At 51.6% G+C, this 12,393-nt stretch overlaps 1 protein-coding gene and 1 long non-coding RNA gene across 2 annotated transcripts; one reads left to right on the top strand and one right to left on the bottom strand.

Annotated features, from left to right (window-relative positions):
• The first annotated feature begins 8,450 nt into the window (after nucleotides 1–8,450).
• On the top strand, nucleotides 8,451–10,541 carry LOC127316779 (uncharacterized). Its single transcript, XR_007860631.2, has 2 exons — nucleotides 8,451–9,018; nucleotides 10,305–10,541. It is a non-coding gene; the product is annotated as an uncharacterized lncRNA (long non-coding RNA).
• A 132-nt stretch (nucleotides 10,542–10,673) lies between these two features.
• LOC127315865 (uncharacterized) lies at nucleotides 10,674–11,368 on the bottom strand. Its single transcript, XM_051346307.1, has 2 exons — nucleotides 11,285–11,368; nucleotides 10,674–11,237 (listed from the first exon to the last, which is right to left on the bottom strand). The coding sequence occupies exons 1-2, from the start codon at nucleotides 11,366–11,368 to the stop codon at nucleotides 10,674–10,676; spliced, it is 648 nt and encodes a 215-aa protein (XP_051202267.1).
• Nucleotides 11,369–12,393: the final 1,025 nt, after the last annotated feature.

Here is a 12,393-nt window from a genome sequence, read left to right as displayed (position 1 = left end):
CGAGAGCAGGCACACATGGTCGGGGTGGGAGCTGTCGACGAAACCAGTGGGCTGCTGGCAGAAGACCTGTTCCTCTAGATGGCCGTGAAGGAAGGCGTTGGAGACGTCCATCTGATGCACGGGCCATGCACGGGAGACCGCGAGCTGAAGAACAGTGCGGATCGTCCCGGGCTTGACAACCGGGAAGGTGTCGGTGAAGTCGACGCCGGCGCGCTGGCGAAAACCACGAACCACCCACCGCGCCTTGTGGCGGTCGAGAGTACCGTCCGGATGGAACTTGTGCTTGAAGACCCACTTCCCGGTGATGATGTTGGCGTGAGGGGGGCGGGGAACAAGCGTCCATGTCTGGTTCCGCTGCAGGGCGTCGAACTCGTCACGCATGGCCGCAAACCACTGTGGGTCGCGGAGAGCAGCCCGGGCAGAGGCGGGCAGGGGCGACGGTGTGGCTGCTGAAGGCGCGGAAGTCGACGCGGTGCAGACATACTCGTCCGAGGGGTACCGCCTGCTCGGGACACGAATCCCCGCACGGGCGCGCGTGAGGGGGCCCGTCGCCGGCGGCGGAGGAGGCGGAGGCGAGGCCGGAGGCGAGGCATCGCCCGAGCTGGGGCTCGAGGGCGACGCGGTAGAGGGCGCAGAGGACACGGCGGTGCCCGAGGCAGTGCTCGAGGGCGACGCGGGCGGTGTCGGGGGCGAGGCAGCGGCGCCCGAGGTGGGGCTCGAGGGCGCCACGTGTGAGCCCGAGACAGTGCTCGAGGGCGTCACGGGAGGCGTCGCAGCTGGAGTAGAGGGAGCGCGCGGGGGCACTGCCGAGCCAGGGACCTCCACCAAGGTAGGGCCGCGACGCCGCGGACTGTCAGTCACGGGAGGAGAAGTCCTCACATGTTCCTGCGCAAATGGAAAACAGTGCTCATCAAAGTACACGTGCCGTGACGTGATGACGCGATGAGAGACCGGATCATAGCAACGGTAGCCTTTGGTGTTAGCCGGGTAACCGAGAAATACACACGGAATGGAGCGAGGTGCGAGTTTATGAGGGGTGGTGGCAGCGGTGCTAGGGAAACAACGACAACCGAAAATGCGGAGACCGTCGTATGAAGGGGGTGAGCAAAACAGGAGATTATGAGGTGTGTAATTCCAGCGAGGGCGACACTGGCGTAGGTTGACTAGGAGGGTGGCGGTGGAGAGGGCGTCCGGCCAGAACTGGGGGGGGCATGTGGGCGTGGAACAAGAGGGTACGGAAGCAGTCATTTAGAGTGCATAGGACGCGCTCGGCGCGGCCGTTCTGCTGGGAGGTGTATGGGCAGGTTAGGCGAAAGATGGTACCGTGGGTGGAGAGGAGGGTGCGGATGGTGGTGTTGTCGAACTCCTTGCCGTTGTCAGTTTGGAGGGCGAGGATGGGACGACCGAACTGCGTAGACACATAAGAATAAAAGGCGGTGAGTGTGGAGGCAACGTCAGATTTCTTACGAAGAGGAAAAGTCCAGACAAAGTGAGAAAAATCATCGAGAATAACAAGATAATAAAGAAAACCAGAATGACTCGGTATAGGGGACGTCCATACATCACTATGAAGTAATTGAAAGGGAAAAGATGCAACTGTGGATGAAGTACTAAAAGGAAGCCGAACATGTTTGCCTAGTCGGCAGGCATCACATGAGTGAGCCGCCATTTTATTACATGAAAAGGAAAAGCCTCTCATTATTTGATGGAGCGAGGTGGAGCTGGGATGGCCAAGACGAGCGTGCCAAAGGTCGACGCCGGCAGAGAGCGCCCGAGGTGCAGCGTGAGTGGAGGGAGACGGCTGAACGGGTACAGAGCGTAAAATGGTAACGCTTTTTCTCCCAGCCTGGCGACGAATCTGCTCAACGCTGCGACTCGCCCAGTTAGCTGCTGTATTTCTTTCAACTTTGTTGGCTTCCTCATTGTTACGATAGCTTGTATTTTATCGGGATTTGCTTCAATCCCTCTTGCTGAAACTAGAAACCCCAGAAGTTCTCCTGCTGGGACGCCAAAGGAACACTTCGTCGGGTTCAGCTTGAGGCAGAATTTGTTGAGGTTGTCAAAGGTTTCCTTGAGATCCTCGATCAGCGTTGCCCCCTTTTTTGACGTTATGACGACATCGTCGATGTATACTTGCACGTTTTTCCCAATCTGTGTCGCCAAACACTTCTGCATCATCCTCTGATATGTTGCTCCCGTGTTTTTTAAACCAAAAGGCATTGTTCTGTAGCAAAACACGCCGTAAGGTGTTATGAACGCTGTTTTGGCCTCATCGTCTTCTTTTAGTCTGATCTGATTATAACCAGAGTATGCATCCAAGAAGGAAAGACGTTCACATCCTGCCGTGGAGTCGATGATTTGATCGATCCTTGGGAGGGGAAAGTGATCCTTAGGACAATGTTTATTGAGACACGTAAAGTCGACGCACATGCGAAGGACTGTCGTGTGTTTCTTCGGCACCATCATCAAGGTTAGCTACCCATGTGGCTTCTGTAGATATCTCTTTGATAAAACCAGCTTCCTTAAGTCGATTTACTTCTGATAGCATAGCTTTGCGGTTTGGTTCCGAAAAACGCCGCAAGGGTTGTTTGATTGGTCTCGCGAGGGGATCCAAGTTGAGGTGGTGCTCGGCAAGTTCCCTGGGTACTCCTGGCATGTCAGCTGGACACCATGCGAAGATTTTCCAGTTCTCACGGAGGAACTCGATGAGCGCGCTTTCCTATGCGAGGTCCATGTCGTTTGCGATGGATGTCGTCTTTTTCGGGTCTGTCGGGTGGATCTGCACCTCCTTAGAATTTTTCTCGGTGTTGAAAGTTGATTCTTTGTTTGGCCTTCCAACGTCTGGCAGCACGTCATAGTCAGTCATACTCCTTGACGCCAGATACTCAGCTTGCATCCCGAAAGTTTCTGATATCCGGTGAAAATCCTTATCGCACTTATCGGCTAAGGCGAAGCTTCCTTTAACCGTGATTGGTCCCTTTGGTCCAGGCAACCTCCATAACAGGTATGTATAATGTGGCACCGCCATAAATCTAGCATATGCTGGTCGTCCCAACAAAGCGTGGTATTGCGACGGAAAATCCACGACTTCAAATTCCAGCCTCTCGATTCTATAATTTTCTCGGGTTCCAAACTGAACGTCGAGATTGATCTTCCCCAATGGGTAACTTGGTTTCTCCGGTGTGATACCGTGGAACCTTGTGTCTGTTGGCTTCAAGTTTGCTAAGGATATGTTCATCTTCCTCAATGTATCTGCATACATAAGGTTTAAGCTGCTACCGCCGTCTATGAACACTCGAGAGACATCAAATCCTGCAATAACTGCTGGCAAAATAAGTGCTGACTGCCCTGGTCGAGGAACTTGCTGCGGATGATCTGCTATGGTGAAGCCAATATCTTGCCCTGACCAATTAAGATACTCGATAGTTGGTGGAGGCATTTTTTCTGCCATAAACACCTGTCGTGAGATTACTTTCTGAGCTCTATTGGATGGCCTTCCCTTCTGGATCATCGACACTGCTCCGTTAGAGTTAGGATCAACATAAGGTGGTGGTGGAGGTGCTGCCGCTATTCTGAGCTGATGTCGATTGTCTTCTGTAATCGCGGGAGGTGGTGGCAGGTGAATCTCGCTCCTGGGTTCTCGAGGATTTCTCTGTGTCGCCCGAGCGTTAGCGTGCTCGCATACCTTAGCATTGCCTGGAAATTGCGACGCCTTTTCTGCAGTGCCCGACTGTCTTTTTCCGTTCTTTGTCGAGGAAAAAGTGCATCCGACACGGCCCATTCATCATTTCTTCTGGGAAACGAAAGGCCTCGGGAACCTAGGCCCGCTATTTTGCCTCGTTGTTGCGAGAATCGTCCTCGTTATCGCCTCGCTGCTCACTGCTTCTCTGATAATCATCTCTGTTGTTTCCTCCTGTGTTTGCCCGAAAACCTGCCGAAATTTGTCCTGGAGCGTCATAGTTCGGGTACTGCCGAGGAAATCGTTGCCTCGGTTGATAATTTCGACCACGATCCTCCTCTGGCGACCTGTGCCTTTTGTTGTGGACAGCATCTTCTCCATCTGCCCATCTGTTTGCTATTTCCATTAACGCGGATACTGTCTTTGGGTTGGTCCTTCCCAAGTCCTCGACAAAATATCCACGCCTGATTCCTGCGACAAACGCATCTATCGCTCTCTCGTCGGATATATTTTCTGCCGAGTTTTTGATGATGTTCCACCTTTGGATGTATTTTCTCATTGGCTCATCTGGCTTTTGTCGACATGCTCTCAACTCCTCCAATGACGCAGGTTTCTTGCATGTGGACCGGAAGTTCTTGACGAACACATCCTCGAAGCTTTCCCAGCTGTCGATAGATCCTGGGGTAAGTTTCTTTATCCAAGATCGTGCGGCTCCACTCAGATGTACCTGGATGCTTTGCATAGCTGTTGCTCTGGTTCCTCCTGTGAGCTTTACTGTCTCGAGATAATCAACTAGCCAATCCTCTGGATCTTGAAGGCCGTCGAATTTCTTGAAGTTGTCGGGTAACTTGAATCCTGAAGGAACTCGAGTTTTTCGGACTCTCCTCGTGAAGCATGGCAAACCGCATATATCTTCGTCGTTAAGCTCCGGGGATTGCCGATGTTCCCTTCTGCTTTGCCGCGCTCTGTCGACCCTTGCTTGTGCTGCCGTGTCTCTTGCTCCGCTTGGTCCTTCAGGGGCTGCCGCTGTTACTGCTGCAGGTCGTGGACTATTTTGCCTTGCCGCTCCTTCGGGAGGCGTTGATACAAACGCTGTCCCCATAGCTCCAACTCCTGCTACCGCCATATTGTATAGTGTTTCCCTTGGATCGCCTGGAGGTGGTTTAGATGCGAGGATAAAAGCGTGTGTCGCCATATACCCAGCCTCTGGTGTCTTAGGGATGATATTTCCTCTTGTATCTATCGACATAAAAGACATGTCGAGGGTTTGGACCAAGTGCTCTCTTTCTGCTTCAGGTATGTGTTGTAACCTTGATCTTGCTCTGTTCCGGGCCTCCCTGTGGCTATCACCCGAAGTTCTAGATTGTCGACTCAGATCTGCCCTTCTCCTGCTGGATGCAGAAGCTGCCTCCTTTCTTCTGTTTAACTCAGCTGTCTGTTTTTCCAGTTCTCTTGCAGCTCGTGCGAGCCTATATTGATATGCTTGCAATTCCTATGGCGTAGCTGTGGTGGCCATTGGTTCTGAGCCGTCCATAGCTCTCGCGGCCCTATCCCATGCTGCTTGCGAGAGTTGAACTCTGTCTCACGGCTGTGGCCCGACGTATTTATTGCCCAGGCCTCGTCGCAGATCGGAGGGATCGACGTATGGATTTCCCAGATCGTCGAAAGCCTCAGATGTTTCCTCTTGATCTTCAATGGCATAAATCTGATGATATTTTGTATTCAGATCTATGTTGGGTTTGGTGACATCATCGTTGAGATTGATGAAGACCTTGCCCACTGTAATAGATTTGTCGATGAAGTCATAACTGTCGACATCGCTTGAGCCATCGCTTATATATGAGTCCGCAGATGACTCAAACGACATGTCGCTGAAGATCTTGGCGAGTTTCTCTCTTGCCCTGGTGCTGACGTAGCGTGTCGACGAAGTTTCTTCTTCTCCTGATTCGGTTGACGATGTATAGCTTGAAAAATCAGAATCGACCGCCGACGATCCCGAAGAAATCGGAATTTCGACACGATACGATCCTTCCTTCTCGACGCGAAAGCGAAACCTTCCGAACGTCATCTCCATAGGCTCCTCCAGATACGCATATGCATCCAAACGGGAGGGTGGGTGAGGAACAAAATCGACAGGACCAGCAGCGATCTGTTTACCTCGATCCATTGCGTTGCTTGCAGTTGATGATGTCGAAGATCTTGAACGTGCCATCGAGATCAGATCCTTACGCCTCTAGTTCCCACAGACGGCGCCAATTGACAAGGTATTAACTTGTCAATGCCTATGGATTGTAGGCTAGGGTTTAGTTGGAAGTAGAGGGCAAGTAGATCTCGAAGGTTTCAGCCGAAAAGTACTCGACGATTATGAAAACTAGGGTTTGTAAACAATGATTCGATGATCTCCTCGTCCCTCGACTCCCCCTTTATATAGGAGGCGGAGCCGAGGGATTCGTGTTGTACAAGTTTACAGAGTCCGGGACGGTTTCTAACCCATCCCGCCAAATTACAAATAACGCTTCCTATTACAATTCTAACTTTCCTTAATAATATCTTGGACTTCCGAGTCTTCTTATTCTTCGGGTAGTGGGCCTTCAGTAAACCCCGGGTACTATCTTCGGCAGGCCCATTCGGGATGCCTATATCACCGGGACTCTCACAGCGGTGCAAAACCATCCGGGTACGGGCGTCCTTTACAGAAAAAGCAAACTCGTCAAATTCCACAGTTACAGAGTTATCACGAGAGAGAGTTTTGACGGAAACTAGATTCTGAACAAGTTATGGTGAAACTAAGACATTATTAAGAGACAATGGTGTAGAGTTAGAAGGAAAAGGAGTGGAGCCAATATGAGAGATGGGAAGACCAGCACCGTTACCGATGATGATGCGAGAGGAAGTGGACGTCGGAGATGAAGTGGAAAGGTTACCCGGGTGAGCAGCCATGTGTGCGGAGGCTCCGGTGTCCATGAACCAGTTGCCACCGCCAGAGTAAGCGCCCGGCGAGGGGGCGTGCTGAAGGGCGGTGTACAGCGCGGGGTCCCAGTGGGCAGTCGGGGCCGGCGGCATCATGCCGCCGTAGGGCAGGCCGGCGGGAGCATAGGGCAGGCCGGCGGGAGCCTGCGGTGGCGCGGCGATGAAGGCCTGGTGCGTCGACGGGCGCGGGCCGACGGTGCCGGGGACGGGGGGGGCGCGGGACGGGCATGGTGTAGGCGTGCACGACCCCCGTCCAGGGGTTGTGTCCGCCCGCCCACGGCGGAGTGGGGTGTGAGTACCCGGGGCGCGGACCGACGATGCCGGGGCCGCCGTTGTGGCCACCGCCACGGCCACCACCACGGCCATGGCGACGGCCGCGGCCACCGCCCCCTCCTCCTTGGTGTTGTTGCGGCTGAGGCGCAGGTTGTGGAGGGGCGGGGGTGGGCGCCGGTGGAGCTCCTCCGTGTAACGGCCCCGGGTAGAACCCCCTAATAGAATTGCTTGTTGTTTTTATTTTATGCATCATCATGGCATATGCATCATATCATCCATGTTTTATTTAACCAAATAAAATTATTTTATAAACTCTTATTATTTTATTTTCCCTCTCATATGGTTTCTATAATAAACCATTCTCTTTGTCTTTTCTTTTAAAATAAAACCCTAACCTATCTAGCCTAGCAGCCCATCTTTCCTTTCTCCCATGGGCTCCTCTTCTCTCCCTCTTCTTTCTCCCTGGTGGCCCGAGCCAGCCCAAGCCCACCTCATCATTCAGTCGTACCCCTTCGAGCTAAGAGGCTTGGCTTCGTTGTCTTCTTCTCCAAAATGAGCACGCACATGGCGTGAACCTCCTGTGGTCCTCCCCCTCTCAACTACCACCACGCCACCACCTCCCCTCCCCTTTTATTTCCGCATCCCACACACTCCTGGAAACCCTAGCCCTTCTCCCACCCTCGCGCCGCCATCTTCCTCCTCTTCTTTCCATCTTACTCCTCTCTCTGTGAACAAAACGAAGGGGAAAAACCACAGTACCTCCTCCACCCACCATGGCACCACCGCTACACACCACCCCTCGCCGTTCTGAGGGCACCGGGAGATGCGCCTCGTTCTCCTCTTCAACCTGGTGTAAGGAATCGAGCCGGGAGCCCTCTAATCAAGCGCACGGTCGCCGATTCTCCGCGTCGGTCGGTGTGCTTCTTCTTCGATTCCGGCCGCCCTCATCCTCCTCCGGCCAAACCGAGGACACCTCCGGCTTCCTCGAATCAAGTCGCATCTTCGAAGCCCTCGCCCTCGTCCTGGTTCGCCCCCAGTCGTCTTCCCCGTGTCCGACCTGATCTCTATTCGCCATGGCCGTCATGGCCGAGCTCCGCCTCTCTCTGCTTCTAGTTGTCGGGCGACCCACCAACATCACCATCTGACGAGCAGCGAAGTGGTAATTTCCTCGTTTGCTTACCCATCAGATCCCAAGATCGAATCCCCACAGTGGCTATTTTATTCCAACCTTTTTCCTTCTTTTTATTCAGATCTCAGGCAGCTATTCTTCAACTTAAGCGGGGCTTTGCAAAATCAAAAGCAGCAGTCAGCCCAGTTGGTCCGTGCCTCTGACTCCAAACGTCAAGTCTTGTGTTCAATTCCTGGGCCGGCCATTTTATTCACATTCTTTTTCTGCTCCAGATCCATACATGGGCCTTGGCCCAGACCCACTGGCGCATCCATCGCCCACTTGGCCCAAGCGCCGATTGCAGCCAGAAGTGGGCCGGCCCACACGCGCCAGCCTTCATCCCGCCCGCCAGGTAGCAGGCCTCCTCACAGATCCAGCCCAAACTCTTTCTCTGCCTTTTCATGTATTTTGCAAATCTGTCTATTTTATATCTTTCAAACTATAACTCCAAATATAAAGTGTTATATATGAAAATTAATCAGAAAAATGTGCTGAACATGAATATGCCATCCATACATCTGTTTGCATTTTGCATCGTGTCGAGACGTGATAGTTATGCATGTTCACCTAACATATATGCGGAGTATTTCGGATACCGACTATGGTTTTCCCCGCTCCGTTTAATATTGAAGTAGCGCACCCCTGCCATGTTATGCCGTGCTAATCAACACTTAAATTTGCCGGTAGAAATGCAACTCCAACCTAATTTGCTTGTCCGGGGTTCCGACTCCGATTAAATTGGATAAGTGCATCGCATCATATCTGCCATGTCATGCATATCATCTTGAGCATGCCGACTTTTTATCCGTAGTAGTAAGACTTGCATGCGTTGTGTGTTCCAGCATTTGCTTCTTCTCGGATAGGATCGCGAAGTGGTGATGTGAGATACGACGAGTTCTCCGACAAGTTCTTCTGCAGCTTTTCACAGGCGAGCCCCCTCTCTTCACCTATTTTACTCTCTCTCTCGCATTGCTATCCCTATGTTGCGATTCTTTATCGAGTCACGTGTCCTATTCCACTTGTTTACCATAATAATCCTATATGTATCATTCCTCAACCATAGCCGTTGCTTGATGTTTGAGCCTTGCGAGTCGTAGGCGTGTTTAGGCTCTGTTGTTTATCTCGATCTGTTATCGGGATATGTTGGGTTGTTGGGAGGTTATCACATGCTATATCAGTTGTTGGAGATACACATGCTTTACTTTATTGTTAACAACTAAAATTGTAAGCAGAGGCATCTGTGAGCCCCTTTGCGAAAGCATCGGAACTTTGACTTGCTAATGTCCCCTAGGACCCGAGTTCTTGTTATCTGTTCCGAGATTGAGCGCTCTACCCGTACGTGGGGGAGTGGGACCCCCATCACCCACTACCTTTCCTCGAGTCTGTTTATTGGGAGCCACAACCTTGGTTTTATTTGCTCATATGCACGATGCACGATTTACTTCGTTGCCTTCGGGTGTTTATATTCTGTTCTCGTACTCATATCGTGGAACGATTAGCGACAAAGAGGTTGTTCACACTTAGCTTAGCCGTTGACACAAACCTCTGGGTCCGTATCGGAGTACGGCCGAACTTCGTCACGGGTAGCTTAGCGGGGTGGCTCCCCTTAAACTTTCTCTTGCATTGGGAACGGTCTTGATGTGAGACTCCACCTGTAGCAAGTGGGTTCGAGCATGCGTATGGTTACATTTGGGCAACCCCTGCAGGGTGTACATCTTATCGATAAGCCGTGTCCGCGGTTATGGACGACTTGGAATTGTATGGCTTGATCATAGAACAACTTACACCTTTATGTTGTTGATAATAATCTGCTAATAACTTGATTAGTAATATAGCATTACTACAACCGATACCTAATAAAACTTGTCCACCGTTGAGTGCCTTTTACATTGCCTCTTCGCAATTGTTGGAGGGGATATGTGTAATCGGCTGGGTTATGTTTGTGTAGTATTTATCTGTTACCTTGTGCGCTCTCTTATCTTATCTGATTAGACGGATGTTGTAGCGTGTCTCTATTGGTTATAGTTATGCTGCCGCTAAACCTACCATATAGCCCCCGGCGATATATATATTATACTCGCCCGGCGAGCATAGCCATTTCTAGTCTCGCTAAGTACGTGCCGGAGTTCGTTCCTTGGTACTTACTCTCGCCTTTTTCCCCTTTCTCTTTTGCTTCCTCCCTCTTGTCGGCAACCGATGGCCCGACTTTGACAGGTACAAGATGACGACGTTAGCAAGGTTACCCTTCCGGCTTGGCCTGGGCAGGGTTATGGACGCCACTGGTTATCTTCAGGACTCTTAGTCCAATTTGTATCTTGTCCGTACTCGGACGCATTTGATCTTCTGTATGATTTGGATCTTTGTATGTATCTATTTGTATCTTGACTCGTTGGAGTCGTTGTTGTAATATATGTATCTTGTGGGCTCTATTGTAATCTTGTTGTAATGTTACCGCTCGTGTTAATTCCTCTGGCATCACGTGTGTGATTCTTCGCGCACGTCGTGTCGGAGGGCGTCTCTGAATCGATATCATGCGGATTTCGGCGGGTTCGCTGGGATCCTCATGGTACCGGTTCCGGGGCGTCACACTCCGCCATGAGGGAGAACACTGTTGCCGCTGGCCCATAGAGCGGTGTGAACCGCCCGGGTGCGCACACCCTTCAGCTGTCGTTCCTCCAGCCGGAGGTAGTCGACCGCCCGCTCGAACGTAGGGTTGGTCATGAGGGTCAGGTTGGAGGCGGCGTTGCCGAGGTCCTCGTTGAGGCCGGCGGTGAGGGTGGAGAGGAGGAGCTCGTCGCCAATCTGGAACCCAAGGTCCTGGAGCTCGTCGGAGATGGCCTTGAGGCGCAGGCAGTAGGCGTCCAAGGTTTGATCGCCCTGGGGTGTGCCGAAGAATTCCTGCTGCAAAAAGACAACACGTTGGAGCTTGTTATTGGTGAAGAGGCCGTTGATCTTTCCCCACACCGTGCGGGCATCATCGCCTTCCCGAACGACGGTCTTGAAGATGTCCGGCGAGACGGTGAGGAAGAGCCAGCGGATGATGGTGGCGTCGATGGCCAGCCAGTCGGCGTCGCAGGCGAGGAGGTCGGCGGTGCCGTCGATGTGATCGCGCAGGTTGTACTCGCGGAAGAGGAGGTAGAAGTACGTCTTCCAGGCGAGGTGTTGGCGGCGGTGGTGGACAGCTTGACGGGGACATGGTCGGTGATGGCGACGGCGCGGAGCTGGCCGGGGTCGGGGTTGGAGGAGTCGGCGAAGGGGTTGGAGCTAGGGGTTGACATGATGGGGAAGGGGAGGCGGCGCGCGGCTAGAGAGGGAGGAGAGGCGGCGCGGCTAGGGTTTAGGAGTGGGGGGTGCGGCGCGCGGGGGAGAGAGGCGGCGCGCGGCTAGGGTTTAGGATCTAGGAGGTGTCTGATACCATGTAGAGAGAGATGCAATACTCGATGTATTGATCGGATGCATATGGTGGTACATATATAGGCCACGTCCTCGACTATACAAGGAAGGAGGCGGGCCCAATAGTAAATACAAAGATATGTATCGCTATACAATAACTACAGAGGATATACATCCGGATATACAAGATATGTATCTCAACACTATAGAGTTGGGCCATATTAGCCAAAGCCATATTACCCGCAAAAAAAAGGCCATATTAGCCAAAGCCAGATTTTTATTTTGTGTGGTACTTTTGCCTTCCACAAATATTTAAAGTTTCTATCTAGCCAAATATCAGTTAAATTCTTATACATAGTAAGTTTTTATCTACCCAAATCTCAGTTAACTTCTTATACATACTTTCGACTGAAAAGGTACCGGTTATAGTTATACTCTTGTCACGGTCCGTATCCTGCATATGCCGATCTTCAGAAGCCGTGTGATCGAAACCTTCAGTTGTAGAAATTGACGCACATGCTGGCTAATTGTCTTCTGTGACCTTGGCTAGACTGTCTAAGCCTTTTAACATTGTATGTGATGACGGTTGTGTGTATATTTCGATGCAGAGACCGGGAAGGAATAAAGCTTTTCCTTAACTACTTGCTTGCTGAGCACTGCTTGTACAGTTGTGATATATGTACCTTCTCTAGTGTACCTGCCTGGGACTTTCTATTTTCAGAAAAATCCCAGGGACTTTCTGGCCTGGGGGTTTATTGGCGATTGTCAAGTCTTGACTATTTTATTTTTTTTTGAACAAAGGAGGACCCGAAGGTCCCAGAGGCCGCTTCATTAATCCATCGTTGGGTTACAACTTACATCGATGCCCCTTACAAATTGGGGATTGATAGATAAGGCCGCGACTTTTACA

This window comes from Lolium perenne, chromosome 7, assembly GCF_019359855.2.
Source record: "Lolium perenne isolate Kyuss_39 chromosome 7, Kyuss_2.0, whole genome shotgun sequence".
NCBI classification, from domain to species: Eukaryota; Viridiplantae; Streptophyta; class Magnoliopsida; order Poales; family Poaceae; genus Lolium; species Lolium perenne.
Note: the sequence above shows the minus strand (reverse complement) of the source record. Positions and strands in the feature narration are given on the sequence as shown.